Consider the following 16,583-nt stretch of genomic DNA (forward strand, 5'->3'; position numbering starts at 1 on the left):
TGGAGAGTTTGTTACAGTTCTGTATTTAAAGTTTGTGTTCAAATGAAAGACTCTGGAACAGTCGAGACCAATGAACCCCTTTCATCTGCAGCTCAGTGCTCAAATAATATTTTCAGAACGAGAACCATTATACCCATTATAATGATATACTGGAAGCATGTTGGGGCCAACCTGGTCAGCTTCTAGGTGCTACCACAATACAAATGTTTGATGATAATAGTGAACATGCCTTTATCTTTGTCCTGTAAGGCACCCAGCACACTCGTTTTCGCACTGAAAAAGTAAATGTCCAGAAACATAAGGAATTAAGCTATATTCCCACCTGCATTTCCAAATCTGTTGTATTTCTGACATGTAGAAGAGCACAGTGCAGCGCGGCCAGTCTATCACTGTCCAGTTTGCTGTTACAGAGGAACTGCATCAAGGAGCACTCATTTATTCTCACAGTAAACATCCTTCCTGAGCAGCAATCCCAGACGACGGACTTGAATGGGGACTGGATGGAACTTTTGTGCAGCACGTTGATTCTCGCATCCTCACCTGAAGGGAGTGGGTTTGAAGGAAGAAAGGTCTTTGAGTGTACATAAGCTCTATTGACCACAGATTTCTCCCCTCTGCCAGGTCCCACAATCTCATGGTCTCCAATGGTCAGAAATAATCTACCCCTGCTGCGTTTTCTCTCCCCTTACCCACTTTAACTTCCCACCCCACCCTACTGGCCTGCTGCTTTCAGAAGTGCTAAGCACCCACAGGTCCCTTTGAAGGCCATGAGAGATGCAAGTGCTCAGTACATCTGAAAATCAGGCCCTACCTGTCTTATTCCATAGCACAGATCACCATTGTGCCTAAGCGCTCAAGGCAGGTCTACACTACCGCTTAAGTCAACGTAACTTACGCCGCTCAGAGGTGGGAAAGAGACACCCCCCCACCCACGAGTGACGCAAATTACAGCGACATAAGCGCTGTCCACACCGGTACTACGTCAGCAGGAGATGTTCTCCCACCAGCATAGTTTCCACCTCTCATGGAGGTGGAGCAATTAGCCGACAGGAGAGCGCTCTCCCGCCGGCATGCAGCGTCTTCACCAGATGTGCTAAAGCGGCATAGCTGCACTGGTGCATCTGTGCCAATATAGCACTTCTAGTGCAGACCTGCCCTCAGTCCGAACTGCTTCTTGGCCATTGTTCTTGAAGCTTAAAATGACTGGATGGGATTCATTTAATGACATTCCTTAACTGCCTTCAGATAGCAGAATCCATTCAGTAGTGCAAGCAACTACCTCCACTGCCTAGGACTTCAGTAGTGCACTGAATGCCTTCTGTTTTGGGGAGGGAGAAACAAAGTATCTAACTCTTGCTTGAATTTGAATCACTATTGTAGATGGCCACCATTTTAGTAACAGAGCAGAGTGAGTTAGTCTGTGCCACCCAGAACGACATGCTCACATTGTATTAGGCCATCCAAACAGCAGCATGTGCCAAACTACATGAACAGGGAGATTCTGCTTTGTAGTACTAAATTTAAACATAACCCAAAATCAAAACTACTTTGCATATACCGGAACTGATTCACCACTGAGTTACTCCATTTTTCTGCCAATGTAATTCCAGACCCACTGCATGAGAAATCACACCCACCATGCAGAAAATAAAATAATGCTTCCTACCTACCTCAGGTATTTCCGCAGGAAAATATTTATTTACAGCTCCACCTCCAACCAGCTATGAGCTTCTTTTTGACATTGCTGCATATGTCGGAGCTGCACCAGTCCTAGCACCCTACCTTTCTTTTACCCAGTCAGAAAAATGGCCTTCTGTTTTCAAACAAAGGCCTTCTGTTTCCAAAAACAACCCATTTCCTATAAAGTACTGTTATGTGGAAGTGAAATAATGTGCCTTTCAGATGAGACTTCAAAACAAATTACATTACTCTGATCAGGTGAAGGAAATGCAGATTTCCTCTCCCCACTCCACTCCAACATACATACACAAACTCAATTGGAGGAAGGAAATGTAAAATCAAATTTGCATCTCCATGTGAAATTTGAGAACACTGGAGCATCCATAAACATGCATAAGGGGATGGAAAATTATTAAATTGAGGCAGAGAATGCAATTCACTGAATGGTCTTCTTTCATTTCATAACACGCTAACAGTGAGTAATGGATGAAATAAGAAAGTTCATCATTTCTTTTTAAAATTGAGTGTGCTAAAAATACATGTCTTACTCTGCCTGATCCCAATCTTCTAGCCTTTTCGGAGAACAATGTACAGTAATGCAGATGCGAGGCCAATAAAATTAACTGAATTCTCCTCCAAAGGGAGCTGAACATTTTCCAGAGTCTCCACCAAAGCCAACAATAAAAAGAGATGCTAAAGACTCCAAAGTACTGAAGTTTTACTGTACCTGTCAGAAACAAATTATAGCACATCAGGTCAGGATGTTGAGTATTGAGAAGGTGTAGAAAGTGGCCAGGCAAATAAACAGCCACATAATAGTCTGTTCAAAATAAAAAGAGCCATCAATTTGAGCAACTGTTAAAATATTTACTTTGGGAGGTTGGGATTTATGAATTCTCAGCCCATTTCTCTTTATTGGAGCAGGTTATGTCTAGGAGATATAACAGGAGTTAGTTAATAGCAGTTGCAGTGTTAACACAGGAAATATAGGTGATATGTTCAGGTTTCCAGGGGAGGATGTGAGAGGCTCATGCCACTAAAGAGCACTATAGTAGTTGATCTCCAGAGAAGTCAACTTCAGAGGAAGTTGCTCACTGACAGTATGAGGTATTGCAATATCAAGTTCCAAAAATGGAAGTCAAGTAAGTTGCAAAATGTAGCAAATATCGTAACTTAAGAAGGGATGGGGGGGGCCTTTATGTCCCTCTTATGAAGAGGAGAGGGACCACCAAAAGGCTGGAGGTTAACAATTTCTCTCCCTTCTCAAAGTGGGGAGAGGAAACAAGAGAAGCTAAATTAGCAACCTACCGAGATTCAAAAAAGCTACTTCCTTCACTTGTGGGTAATCTGTTCTTTGTAGAGCAACTGTAAAGGTTTTGCTGTAACCTGGGAAGACACACATGAAACAGCAGTTATATGCAAAATATAACTAGAGAGAGAGAGTATGGAGCAATGCAAGTCTATCCAAACCACAGAACTTCTGAGATTGTTTGTCTTTACTATGTTATATTTCTGAACAAATCTTCCTCTGCCTGGACTGAAACACTAGTCTCTATTCTTACCAAGAAGCGCTTAGAACTAATGGATTAATTTTCCAGAGATTATAAAGCCAGAAGGAGCCATTGTGATCATCTAGGCTGACCTTCTGTATAACACAGACCACAGGACTCCCCTGAAGTAATTCTTGTTTGAACTAGAGCATATCTTTTTAGCAAAACAACCAATCTAGATTTAATTGCCAGTGAAGGAAAATCCGCACAACTCTTGGTAAATTGTTCCACTGGTTAATTACCTTCACTGTAAAAAATGTGTACCTTATTTCCAGTCTGAATTTGCGTAGCTTCATCTTCCACCCATTGGGTTTTGTTATACCTGTGACTAAAGGCCATTATCAAAATTTTTGTTCATTATGTAGCTGCCTATAGGCTGTGATCAAGTCACCTCTTATCCTTCTTTCTAGCTTAATTTATGCAGATGGTTTTCAATGAAGTCAGTGAGAGCTGCACCTATGCCTGTGAAAATCAGGGCTGACCTGCACCCGTAGACACTCAAGCTAGGAGCTACCAGTTCCATCTCCCACACACAGAGCCTTATTGTCACAGGCACAGGGCTCTAGAGCCCTGCGCGGATACAACATTTATCATCTGTGGATGCAGCTCCTCCAGGATGGGTGTACTGCCCCCAGCTCTGCCCACTGCACTGCGTGACCAGGGACAGCTACTGATGAGCCTGGTGCCTGCCCCAGCGGGCGAGGCTGGGTGCGGGACGGGGAGCGGTACAGCCACACCAGAGGAGCTGTGGGCATGGGGTGCTGGCTTGTGGGAGCGGCGGCCCACCAGGCTGCTGCTTTCACTGCTGCAGGTCCCAGCAGAGCCCTGTTTATTTTGTAAGGTATTCTGGTACAAAATGACACACTAAAATAAAGTAAGAATGAACAATTGAATAAAACAGATTAACTGTACCTTTATGTAAAAAGGAAACGGAGTATGTGACCTCCATAGGAATATCAGGAGCCTGACTACAACACAGACAAAAACTTCCTAAAAAAATAAAAATAGAGAGATTAAAATGAAGGTTGGTTTTGTTATCATACTTGTTCATTGAATAAGACATGTCGGCCTTCACCGATTCACTTTATATTTCTCAAAAGATGGATACAGGCTGCAGAACCCAATCCTAAAAACTAAGACTGTTTTAGACTAAAGATAACAAAGATGCTTTTTCTTAAACAACTTTCAGGACTATAGAAATATGCATACATCAAGGTAATAGCTTACATAACATTTAGCTAAAGAGGAAGAAGGCAAAAAGGTTGAGTATGAATAATAAGATAGGGAAATGCAGGAGAAAATACACTGTAAAGCAATTTTGGGTTCCGAAGGCTCAGCAAATCCTTCGAATTCAGAGAAAACTGCATTATTCAGCTCTTTGCTGTAGAAAACATTCTAGCACCGTCTGAACCACTGACCAGACCACGGTACCTACAGGAAGCCCCAATTTCTGGAGATTATCTATTAAAAGCTGCCAAGAGGCAATGCTGTAATTCAACCTCAAGAGATTTCACTTTATTAAAAGTGCTTAGAACTTCTGAGCACGAAGCTGTACTATAGCATTGCACTAGTAATGCTACATATTTGGCTGAGGCATTTAACTTTCAGGAGAGGGGAAGAGAGAGAGAGAATTTCCTCTGGCTGAAATTCATGTTTGTTTCCAGCGTGCTGAATAGTTTTGGTAAGTTTGATAGAATTTTGCTTGGATATTTGAGTTACTGAAACATAAATAGATGGGGTGTCCCTGATCATTTGGGGCCTTATGGAACATGCAGAATTTTTAAAGCAGCGGCATAAGACCACAGCAGGAAGGTTGTGGCTTTTCTGGGCCTCTTTCAGTGCTATTTTCTTGCCACGGTCTTCCCTTCCACTTTCATTTTCACACGCTGGGAAGGACAAAGTGTGCTGTGGAGTACACTGCCCTATAAACTGCACAATTTGAATTGAACGTGCAAACTAATGATCTTGTATTCAGATTAATGCATTGGTGCATTTGTATGCAAAATGTGACCAGAGAACTGGATGGCTCAGTAGACTGCTAACGGGATACACGTGCTTTCATCTCTCAGAGGTTGGTAGTGAACAAAGAGAGTTGCCATCCAATGGCTTTTCAGTGACTTAGATAAAGGGATATTGGTCTCAGTCCAGTTGCAAGTAGACAGGTACACATTTCACAAGAGCCACCACATCTGACACCACGTTAGCAATCTCAGTCAAGAGGTCAAAGACAGAATATAAAGTGACACATAAAGTGAACTATTTTCTTGCCTCAGCTGGTGGTTCCTGCACGACTGACACACGTTGGTGGACGGTGTGGAAAAGACTGTGTTGCTAGTGGTCAAGTTGCAAAGGGTACTGTCGTTTTTCTGTTTATCCACAGAACAAGAGAGTTTACACTCCAGCACTGTTCACAAGCAGTAAGTCTCACACAAACCACTGGGCCAAATTCTCTGCAGAAAGTAATGGCATAAATGAACCCAGCTCCACTGAAGTCAGTGGAAGTGCAGTCATTACATTGGAGAGTTTGGTCCAATTGCTTTTGAAGTGTGATCAGCAGGTTGCATATTCAGATATTTGATAAACTCTCCTCTTTCTTCTTCAAAAACAAAGAGGGAGAAGATGAGAAAATGTGGAGGGGGGCAGGGAAGAAGGAAAGCCAGAAACAAAAAGGAAGAGTTTAAAAATATAGTTCTGCTCATGCAACTCCATGATAAGATTTTAGGACATACAAGAGTCAGGAAATAGCAACTATAAACTCTGACTTGGCAACTATACATTAGGACAATGAAATTACCATTGAAGGAGTCATGCAATTCCATATATGCATAAAGTTACATTTCCTAGGAAACTAACTTTAATTTCTTGACTTTTGTTCATGTAGAATCTCAACCATAATGTTGCATTAAGATATCTCCTGCAGCATCAGAACATCTCCTAATTCAAACACAATGTGTCACTGGACATAAATGGCTTGCATCTATCCTGTTTACAGACTCAATGCACAACAGAGCCAAAGGAGAGTCATTGATATGCTAACTAACAAACAGTGAAGCAGAGGAGGAGATGGGTCTTTTATTCCACCTTATTGTCTATGTTTCTGAAAGATCAATAAGCTAAATTGAAAATAAAAATCTCCAAGTTAAAAAAAAAAAACAACAACTTCTAATCACACAAAGTTCCTGCGACCATACCAATGGTTAAATAACCATTAACGCCGTTCGGAAAACAAAAAGTTAATTCTCAGACTTGTTTGATCTCCGCTAATTTGTGAGCGGGGTTTTTTGGGGTCTAGTGACATTCTATCTTGTTAGTGCTGGCTATAAGTAACAGGGCTACTTTTCTTCTGCTACGGAAGTTTGAGAGAGGAAAAGCAGATTCATTCACTGTTGAGACAGGCTATGGTTACTAACAGTTTTTTATTAAATTGGAAATTGCCTAGAATATTCCATTTGAAATTGTGCCAGTTCTTTACTGGAAACAGTTTAAAACAGAACGAATAAGAGCCCTACTATTAATGGTTTGTAGCCTCTGAAGTATGCTAAGCTCTTCACAGAAGACACATTCCCTTCCCCAAAGAGTTCACAAAGTAAATTTTAGATGAGTGAGACACAAACAGCAGAGAGGAGGTGAGGTGATAAAAAAAAATTGAGGTTACAGCAATAGGATCTTGCAGTGCTCAGTTTATGCACGAGCACGTAGGGCATGTCTACACTATAAACTTACGTCAACCTATGTTAGGTCGACTTACAACCACCGCAGTAATCACCACAGTGGTTCATGTCCGCTCAGCCTTTCTTCTGTCGATGGTGCCCGTCCTCAGCAAGAGCGCTTCCACCGACTTAAATGGGGGATGACAGAGCCAGGACTCTCAACTCTGTGTGCAGCTCCCCGCCAGTAGACCGTCTCCCCTCCCCGCATCTTGGCTCCCTGCTCCCCGCTAGGAACAGGGCAGCTGCATTGGGCTTCTTGGATTTCCGCGGGGAGCACAGCAGCCAACCGGACCTCAGATGCGGAGCACCCCACCGGCAGCCCAACTGCCCTCGCGCCCAGGCTCTTGGCTCCCCACTGGGGGCACAGCTGCACCCAGTGGGGAGCTCTGTGCCTGGAGTCCAGTCAGCTGCCCTGTTCCCAGCAGGAAGCCAAGACGCCCAGTGCAGCTGCCCCATTCCCGGTGGGGAGCGGGAGCCTGGGAGGGGGCAGCCGGCTCCCAGTAGGGAGATGCGCCTGGAGTCTGGTCGGCTGTGATGCTCCTAGCGGGGAGCCAAGAGCCTGGGGGGCAACCCAGATCGTAGTGGGGAGCCAGAACCCTGGAGGGAGCAGGGCTCCCTGCAGGAAATGAGGAGCCCAGGCAGCAGCCTGAGCTGGGAGCCTGGGTAGCACCGTGGCTTGGAGCAGAGACCAGACAGCAGCCCAGCTTGGGAGCCAGCGTTCTTGTCACTTTCACAGCTCCGCAGGACAAGAATGCCAGCCAACAGCTGTAAGCAACAGTGTCTACAGGGACACTGCGTTGCCTGAACCACACTGACACAAGCCCTACACCTCTCGCGGAGGTGGAGTTATGATGTTGGTGCAGGAGGGCACTTACAGAGGCGAGAGCAAGGCTGCAGGGTGCACGCTGACATAATTAGCTGTCTTACATCAGCCTAACTCTACAGTGTAGGCCAGGCTGCTGTAGTAGCACAGGTGTCCACTCCAGTTGTGTTGTTAGATCCTGGGCTGCTCCTGGGGATGCGCAGGTAGCATCTGCAGTCAAGAGCATTTTTCTATGCACGTCTGGTAGAGAAGGTGAGACCATTCTCTCTGATGCAGATTTTGCAACAATTATCCAGGCCTTTGTCAGCTTAATATTCGCTTGCGATAATGTACTTACATGGGGCTACACCTTGAGACCGCTTGGAAACTGAAGGTCGTGCAGAATGTTGCCGTCTGCTTATTAAGAGAAGTTTCACCTTGGATGTGCATTACATCTCTGCCCGGGGATCTGCTCTAGCTGCCAGTAAGTTTCTGGGAGCAGTCTGAGGTGTTGGTGCTACTGTATAAACCTAGATGGTCTGGGACTCAGTTACTTCAGAGAGAATGCGTCTCTCTGCGTCCTACAGCAGGAGGTGAGATTGGCAGAGATTCTTGAGCGGGCACCACCTCCGAATGAATAGCAGGAAGCTTGACTTGGAGTCTGCTAGAGCCAGGCACACTGACAAACCCACCACTTGTCCTAGGCTTTGGGGGTTGATGGGGAAAACTAAGACTTTGAGGGACTTCATGGATACTTATGCCCAATCTTTTTAAATGTATAGGATGAGTGCCCAGAGAATACGATGGGCATCTAGAGGATTTTATATATCTAAAGAAATGTAAGTGTCTCACAAGGTATTCCTGTACTTGGTTTTTTTACCCTTGAAGACATAATGACTGAAGGCAGTAGTGAGCATAAGAATGCGGGCTTCCCCCCAGTCCTCATCTGTGCACTCCACAGATCAGCGTAATTGGTAGGCTCGGCTCAACAGACTCTGAGGACTGAATAACACTGCTGACAGATCTGAAGAAGTCTGCATTAGAAGTCTGATCCAAAAGATCAGTGAAGCAAACAGAAAGATTCCCACTGACTTTGATAAGCTTTGGATCAGGCACTATGTGCCTGGCTCAAGATAGGTTAGTTACTCCAGACCTTCCATGGTCATTAGATTAAAAATCACTACAGCTACAATTTCCTGCAAGATCTGCTATGAGTACTATACATCAGGAAAAGTTAAGCCATAAACATATAACAATGGGCTCCTAAAACTTCTTAGTAATTAGTTACACTACTACACGTCAGTGTAGTAATCTGTAACATATGATCATCACAAGACAGTTTTTCATTATTAATTACCTGTTTTACTGGTAAAAACTTGCAGATTCAGAGATCTAGGTTCCATCTCTTGGTCTTGAGAGTAATCGTATCCAAAATTCACAAATCTAGAAGTAAATAGAGACCATTAAATGCATTTCTTCATCCACAATGATTTTTAAAGAGTACACTGAACCCATGAAAGGTCACAAGGGAAATATAAGCATTAGATTATTATTAAACATTCCATAAGAAAGTTTAATTAAACAACAACTGATCAGTCTGTTTCTGTTAGTTTACTCTTAGGGTTGGGATTGCAATCTAAATGCAGCAATTGCTTCATAACCATATTTAAAAAGGGGATATCCCATATGCCTGTAAGTTATTTCTTCACTGCACCATACTGCTTAATCCCACACGAGCTGAACCAAAGTGAAGGAAAATTGTGCTGGAGGGTCTCAATTTATTCACTCACCATATCTGAAAGGTCAAAAGGTTTGGAGCCCAAATCTACCACATGCCAAGTGGCACCTTACTCTGTGAGTAGTCACACTGATTGCAATGGGAATAGTCACAAAATAAGGGAAGGGGGCAGCAGAACTGGGCTAATTTCATTGGTGTTACCAGTTCTGCATTTTGGTTCTTTTTCAGATTCTAATGTTAGCTGTAGTTTTCACAGATCTTGGAAAAATTTAATATGGCATCAGTGTTAATTATTAGCTACAATCTATCAATAGTAAATTATGCACTAAATCATTTTTTTTTTAAATGGTCCTCCTCCAGACATATTTCTCGACCTTTCCACAAAGATTCAGATGAGTTTTAGCAATTGTGAAGTTGGTTTTCTTCAGTACTATATCATAACTGTACTGGTCCTGTAAGGTAGGCTCCATGGCCAGCACTGCCAAGCTCCAGCTTTCTACTTAGTACTGAAGCATGCTGGGAGTGCTAGCTGGGGGGGACAGTTTGGAACTGTAAGCTACCACTGCAAGGCATGCTAGGAAAGACAAAGGGTATATAAATAGCTATCTTCCCTCATAACAGGAAGAGATGGAAACAAAAGAGGAGCTGTTGGTCTGCCCAATTACCAGTCTGGAGCTGAGCCCAGTAGCTGGAAAAGGAATCCCAGAAATGGAATGGAAGTTTTGGGAACACTGCCACAGGCCAGCTGTAGAGAGGATGTGACCTCAAAAGAAAACTAAGGAAAGTTGGTTTTATTTGGATGGGGACATTGTATCCCCCAGGAAGGGTGGTTTAGTCTATATTTGGTTCTCCAGCCAAACCGCTCCCAACGGGAAGGGACCTGTGACCGTGTTAAACTTCTTGTCTGGCTTCACCATACCAGGGAAGGAGATGAAGGAGGGGAAAGCTCTCAGGAGGGTCTGAAGATCATATGTGACACCGCTTCCTCCCCTTTACCTTCACATAAATCAGGTTACAACAACAGGTACATGAATTCAAGTCATACAGTGCAAAGATGCATGCAATGCCAAATGAAGTTAATGTACTAATAAACCAAATTTTAGACACACACGTTGACAAATGAGACAAAAAAAATACTGTGATCCACTTACTTTAATCCTGTGTCTCTTAAAGAGATGTCCAGGGATGCTTCAAGCTGTTAACCCAAAAATCAGAACACACCTACATTATTCAGTATTTAAGGTTGGTTTTGCAGATAAAGGATCAATCGGGCTCATTCACTCTTCATCCAACTCACCAATTTCACAAAGGAAAACGTGGATTCATCAACCACCACTCGATCCTTTTAAGTCATTCAAGAACTCAGAAAATAGTTCCCCCTCCCAGTAGAGGTTTTATACAATTATGGAATGGGATGCTTGTGTCAAGCCAGTGTAAACGTTTAATGTCTTTGTACGCCTAACTAAGGCAAGTTTTATATTTTAAAAACAACTTAAAATGTGTGTCGTGGGGATGCCATACTGTCTTTATATGAGAAGAACATCAAAACAGCTGAGCTCCAAGGCAGCAACGCTACATGGATTTGAAGTAAAGCAGGGCAGGGAGTCATGCTCCGGGCTCATCAGCCCTCAGTCTGCCTTTTAATTTGCAGTGCACTGTGGGCAAAATTCACTCCCACACAGAAGCCTCACATATGATCCCCTAGAGACCCACTTACCCAAACCTTTAGCTGGGATGCATCCACTTCCACGTGTCAGGGCACCCACGCGTCTGGGCACCCACGCAGGCCCCAAGCACCAACATGAATTTCAGGCTTTGTCACAAAGACTCCAACCCAGATACCTACAGGGTGCCCTCAACACTCAGTGACATATAGACTCAATCCTGTTTCCATCGAAGTCAATGGGAGCAGGAGCAGGCCTTCATTTCTCCATTTACTGGTAATTTGATTGGCAAGTGCTGCTTAATTCCACTGGTCTAAAATTAGAGTAATTCCATGAACTGCAGTGGGATTACACAGCTATTCTAGATGGTTTAAATAGTACTTGGTCCTGCGAGGAATGCGGGGACTGGATTAGATGACCTCTGAAGGTCCCTTCCAGTCCTACGATTATATGTTAATCCAAAATCAGTGGAGTGACTCGAATAGATTTAGATTAGAATCTGGTCATTACATTTTGAAGAACGTTTCCAAGGTTTGTGGTTTTATATAATAATTCATGCTAATAAAAATATCAAATACAAATACTTGGGAATAAACATAATTATCATCCCTTGAAATATATAGCTAAATCCCTCCTCAGACTAGCTATATGACAACAAGTTTATATCTATGACTTACTATTAAATTAAAGTTTTCATCAGGATAAAACTGGACACATTTTAAGATATTCCTTGATTCCTAAAATTAAGAGAGAGACTTTTATTATAATAATCGAGCCACATCACGCAGACTGAGAGATGGTTGGAAAGTCCATCATTCAGCCCTGTTTGCTAACATGCATAGGGCAACAAGTGAATGAGAAAAGGCAAAAACCATACACTAAACCCTCAAATAGCACTCCCCAGCACACATGCTTCCTTCTTGTCCCAGATCAGTTGTCTATCTTCTGTCTAGAATTGGTTACGGTCTTGTGCAATCCCCGGTCACACTCCTTTGTCACACGCAGAGAGCCACTAGAAGGTTACATAACCTTCTGCTCCACAGAGACTAAAGCTATTGAGAACAGTATCTTATTTTGCAAAACTCCAAAGGGCCTCTCACAAAAAGTAGAACAGAGATGAGCTCTTCATTATATATTACACTTCCCATCCTTTCTGAAATACTCCACCTAATTTCAGTGCATCAAAAAGATGAAACAAACTAGCACTGAAAGTCCATTTTTGTTCATGCATAACTTAGGCTAAGTTTGGCTATTCACATTAGTCAGAATGAGAAACAGTTTGAAACTTTCTAGCAAAGAACCATGTCCTCAGTTGGTGCATATGGTCTATGCTTTCTTACATCTATATGCCCTAGCTTGCAATCGATATTCTCTCATAATTTGGCAAGCCCATATTCCTAGGGCACATGTGCTAGCTATAACAGGTTTAGATTATCACACACATCAGCACTACCTTTAAAAAAAAATCTCTCTGTTTCCCTGGGAAGCACTGACATCATATCTCACTGCAAATACTCATATGTAAACAATAGCATGGAAAGTTGAATTTAGGCCTCTAGTTTTCATTACCCTACTCTTCTTACTACCCAAAATAATCCAACTCACACCATTATTACTGGCTTTTAAACTCAAACTTTCATATTAGAAAAATGAAAAAGAAATGAAAACACACAGAGATTCAATTTTTTCCCACCTTTGGAACAATGTAGAAGAGTCTTTGTTCTGTCATATCCCATTGTGCCCAAATGAAATCATCTGCAACTCTGTCTCTTGGCAGCTGGCCTGAGTTTTGAATCACCTGAAGGGAAGGATTTAAAAAATGAGCTGAACACTATAGGTCAAATACTCTTCTGTAATGAAGATGATGAACAACTCAGGCTTTCAAAAGATAAACAGCAGCACACAGAACAGCCTGATAGTTTTAATATTTCCAAGTAGCTTAATGTCCTATTTGCTCATTTCACAGGAGTCTCTGTAAACCAGAGGGTCTGGCACTTTGCAGAGGCAGTATGTTCAGTTCAGGAGAAATATTTGCTAGTTCCCAAGGAAGTTCCAGCTAATATTTTCTAGATTGGCACAGAGTTGGGAGAAGAAGGGAAACCACAAAGAACAACTTACCCACCCAAGTCCCTTGAAGGTGGGGAGGGAGAATAGATGGCAAGCTTAGTCCCAGAGAAGGGGAGAGAAATGGGATGCGAGATGCTTTTGAACTGACTGCAACTATCTTTATTAGCCAGTGAAGGAGGAAAGTTGCTAGTTCCAAAGAGAGTCTTGTCCCCTCTTTCCAAACACATGATGAATGAGGAGGGAAGAGGCTAAAATAGTGGGAAATGATTAGGACCATCTAAGTTTACCCTTGGCAGATGCAGCAGGACGTCATTTCAAGTAACAGTTAAACAGTTTATTTGACAGAAACTGGCATAGACTAAGGGCCTGATTTTCAGTTACTCTAAAGCTCTTTTCCCTACTCTTACAGGTTTGTTTTTTAAATTGCACCCACCTTAAAACACCTTTTCACCGCTGGAGTAGCGTGAAAGGCCTTACAGTAACAGAGAATAAGGACTTGTAGGTTTGGAGGGGAAAAATTTATTTGCCACAATTAAATGAATCATGGTTTTCATGATACAGCATAGATTCATAGACACTAAGGTCAGAAGGGACCAATTCAATCATCTAGTCTGACCTCCTGCACAACGCAGGCCACAGAATTTCACCCACCCACTCCTCCGAAAAACCTCTCACCTATCTGAGCTATTGAAGTCCTCAAATTGTGGTTTAAAGACTTCAAGGAGCAGAGAATCCTCCAGCAAGTGACCCGTGCCCCATGCTACAGAGGAAGGTGAAAAAGCCCCAGGGCCTCTTCCATTCTGCCCTGGAGGAAAATTCCTTCCCGACCCCAAATGTGGCGATCAGCTAAACCCTGAGCATATGGGCAAGATTCACCAGCCAGATACTACAGAAAATTCTTTCCTGGGTAACTCAGGTCCACCCCATCTAACATCCCATCACAGGCCATTAGGCCTATTTATCATGAATATTTAATTACCAAAATCATGTTATTCCATCACACCATCTCCTCCATAAACTTATCGAGTTTAATCTTAAAGCCAGATAGATCTTTTGCCCCCACTGCTTCCCTTGGAAGGCTATTCCAAAACTTCACTCCTCTGATGGTTAGAAACCTTCGTCTAATTTCAAGTCTAAACTTCCTGGTGGCCAGTTTATATCCATTTGTTCTTGTGTCCACATTGGTACTGAGTTTAAATAATTCCTCTCCCTCTCCAGTATTTATCCCTCTGATATATTTATAGAGAGCAATCATATCTCCCCTTAACCTTCTTTTAGTTAGGCTGAACAAGCCAAGCTCCTTGAGTCTCCTTTCATAAGACAAGTTTTCCATTCCTCGGATCATCCTAGTGGCCCTTCTCTGTACCCGTTCCAGTTTGATTCATCCTTCTTAAACATGGGAGACCAGAACTGCACACAGTATTCCAGGTGAGGTCTCACCAGTGCCTTGTATAATGGTACTAAAACCTCCTTATCCCTACTGGAAATTCCTCTCCTGATGCATCCCAAGACCACATTAGCTTTTTTTCCACAGCCATATCACATTGGAGGCTCATAGTCATCCTATGATCAACCAATATTCCAAGGTCCTTCTCCTCTTCAGTTACTTCTAATTGATGCGTCCCTATTTTATAACTAAAATTCTTGTTATTAATCCCTAAATGCATAACCTTACACTACTCACTATTAAATTTCATCCTATTTCTATTACTCCAATTTACAAGGTCATCCAGATCCTCCTGTATGATATCCCTGTTCTTCTCTAAATTGGCAATACCTCCCAGCTTTGTATCATCCGCAAACTTTATTAGCACACTCCCACTTTTTGTGCCGAGGTCAGTAATAAAAAGATTAAATAAGATTGGTCCCAAAATTGATCCTTGAGGAACTCCACTGGTAACCTCCCTCCAGCCTGACAGTTCACCTTTCAGTAGGACCCGTTGTAGTCTCCCCTTTAACTAAATTCCTTATCCACCTTTCAATGTTCATACTGAGCCCCATCTTTTCCAAATTTAACTAATAATTCCTCATGTGGCACGGTACCAAACGCCTTACTGAAATCTAGGTAAATTAGATCCACTGCGTTTCCTTTGTCTAAAAAATCTGTTACTTTCTCAAAGAAGGAGATCAGGTTGGTTTGGCACGATCTACTTTTTGTAATACCATGTTGTATTTTGTCCCATTTACCATTGACTTCAATATCCTTAACTACTTTCTCCTTCAAATTTTTTTCCAAGAACTTGCATACTACAGATGTCAAACTAACAGGCCTACAGTTACCCGGATCACTGTTTTTCCCTTTCTTAAATACAACAACTGCATTAGATTGTCTCTGATTATTGCATTTCATTTTAAATAGGACACACACTAGTGGATTTGTATAGTCTTCTAATAATGGCACCACTGATTAATGTTGCTACTAGCAATTATAATAAGGATTCATATCATATGTTATAAATACAGGGGAATGAATAATTCAAAGCGTTCACATCACCACTTTCAAACTGAATTTTAGATGCATCATTTGGTTTTGTTGCTACTTCATGCATTCTTCATACAGATCATCTTTCTAAACTCTCCTCCATGTCAGAGTCTTCGAACACAAGGGTGAGGGAAAGCCCTTTCTTATCAGGCAAGATATTTAGGCTTTGGGGAAGCTGTGAAGCTCTAAACATACCCTTTGATTAGGTCAAGTTCATAGACTTAAGGAGAAGGCAATGAGAGGACTAACTTTCCTATAAGTTACACAGTATCTGGTTGAATAACCTATTATACTATCTGTACATTTATTAACATAGCTTTCACAGTTGTAGCCACAGTTTAAAGCATTACCAAAACAATGACTTAGAAAGGTCAGAAAAATCACAATAGAAAACTGGTTACAAGAATAGTCTTCCTCTAGTTTTTCCAATAAAAGCTTCAAAAGAAAGTTGATTTCTTACCACTTTGTGGTGATCTTCTGTGACAACATGAATGTGAAATTGTTCAATATCTTTAAAATTAGAAATGTTGAAATTCAATTTTTTAAAATATGTTAATATGGTTAGCAAAACAATTTAACCACCTAGCACTGAAAAGTTGTGAGCTGCCATATTAGTATCAAGAAAAATTAACTCCTCGCATAATAGTTAATCTGAATAATAGGCTAAATCTTACAGTCCTTACTCAGGCAAAACTTCCATCAAAATAATTGAGATTTTCCCTGAGTAAGGGCTACAAGATATGGTTGCTTATGGGCAATGCATTAGCTAATCAAAAATAAAATAAGAACACAGTAAAGACTGGCCATTCCTCCAATATTGGGGAAAAAAATCTTATTAAAATACACCTTTGTTGGAATAGCATCTGTAATATTACTACTGGCCGAGACCT

The 16,583-nt window shown here is 42.0% G+C and overlaps 1 protein-coding gene across 5 annotated transcripts in view; it reads right to left on the reverse strand.

Moving 5' to 3' along the window:
- The window catches only part of GSAP (gamma-secretase activating protein), a 62,715-nt gene that overhangs the window by 28,852 nt on the left and 17,280 nt on the right, over positions 1–16,583 (reverse strand). For all 5 annotated transcript variants that reach the window (XM_073328566.1, XM_073328567.1, XM_073328568.1 and 2 more), the window contains exons 8-16: positions 16,154–16,203; positions 12,838–12,942; positions 11,822–11,881; positions 10,632–10,675; positions 9,100–9,185; positions 4,143–4,220; positions 2,989–3,066; positions 2,408–2,500; positions 323–540 (exon numbers count right to left, since the gene is read on the reverse strand). In XM_073328566.1, coding sequence (XP_073184667.1) covers positions 323–540; positions 2,408–2,500; positions 2,989–3,066; positions 4,143–4,220; positions 9,100–9,185; positions 10,632–10,675; positions 11,822–11,881; positions 12,838–12,942; positions 16,154–16,203 — 812 coding nt within the window. The remainder of the gene's footprint in view (positions 1–322; positions 541–2,407; positions 2,501–2,988; positions 3,067–4,142; positions 4,221–9,099; positions 9,186–10,631; positions 10,676–11,821; positions 11,882–12,837; positions 12,943–16,153; positions 16,204–16,583) is intronic.

The sequence above is a fragment of the Lepidochelys kempii genome, chromosome 1 (genome assembly GCF_965140285.1).
Source record: "Lepidochelys kempii isolate rLepKem1 chromosome 1, rLepKem1.hap1, whole genome shotgun sequence".
Classification (NCBI taxonomy): Eukaryota; Metazoa; Chordata; order Testudines; family Cheloniidae; genus Lepidochelys; species Lepidochelys kempii.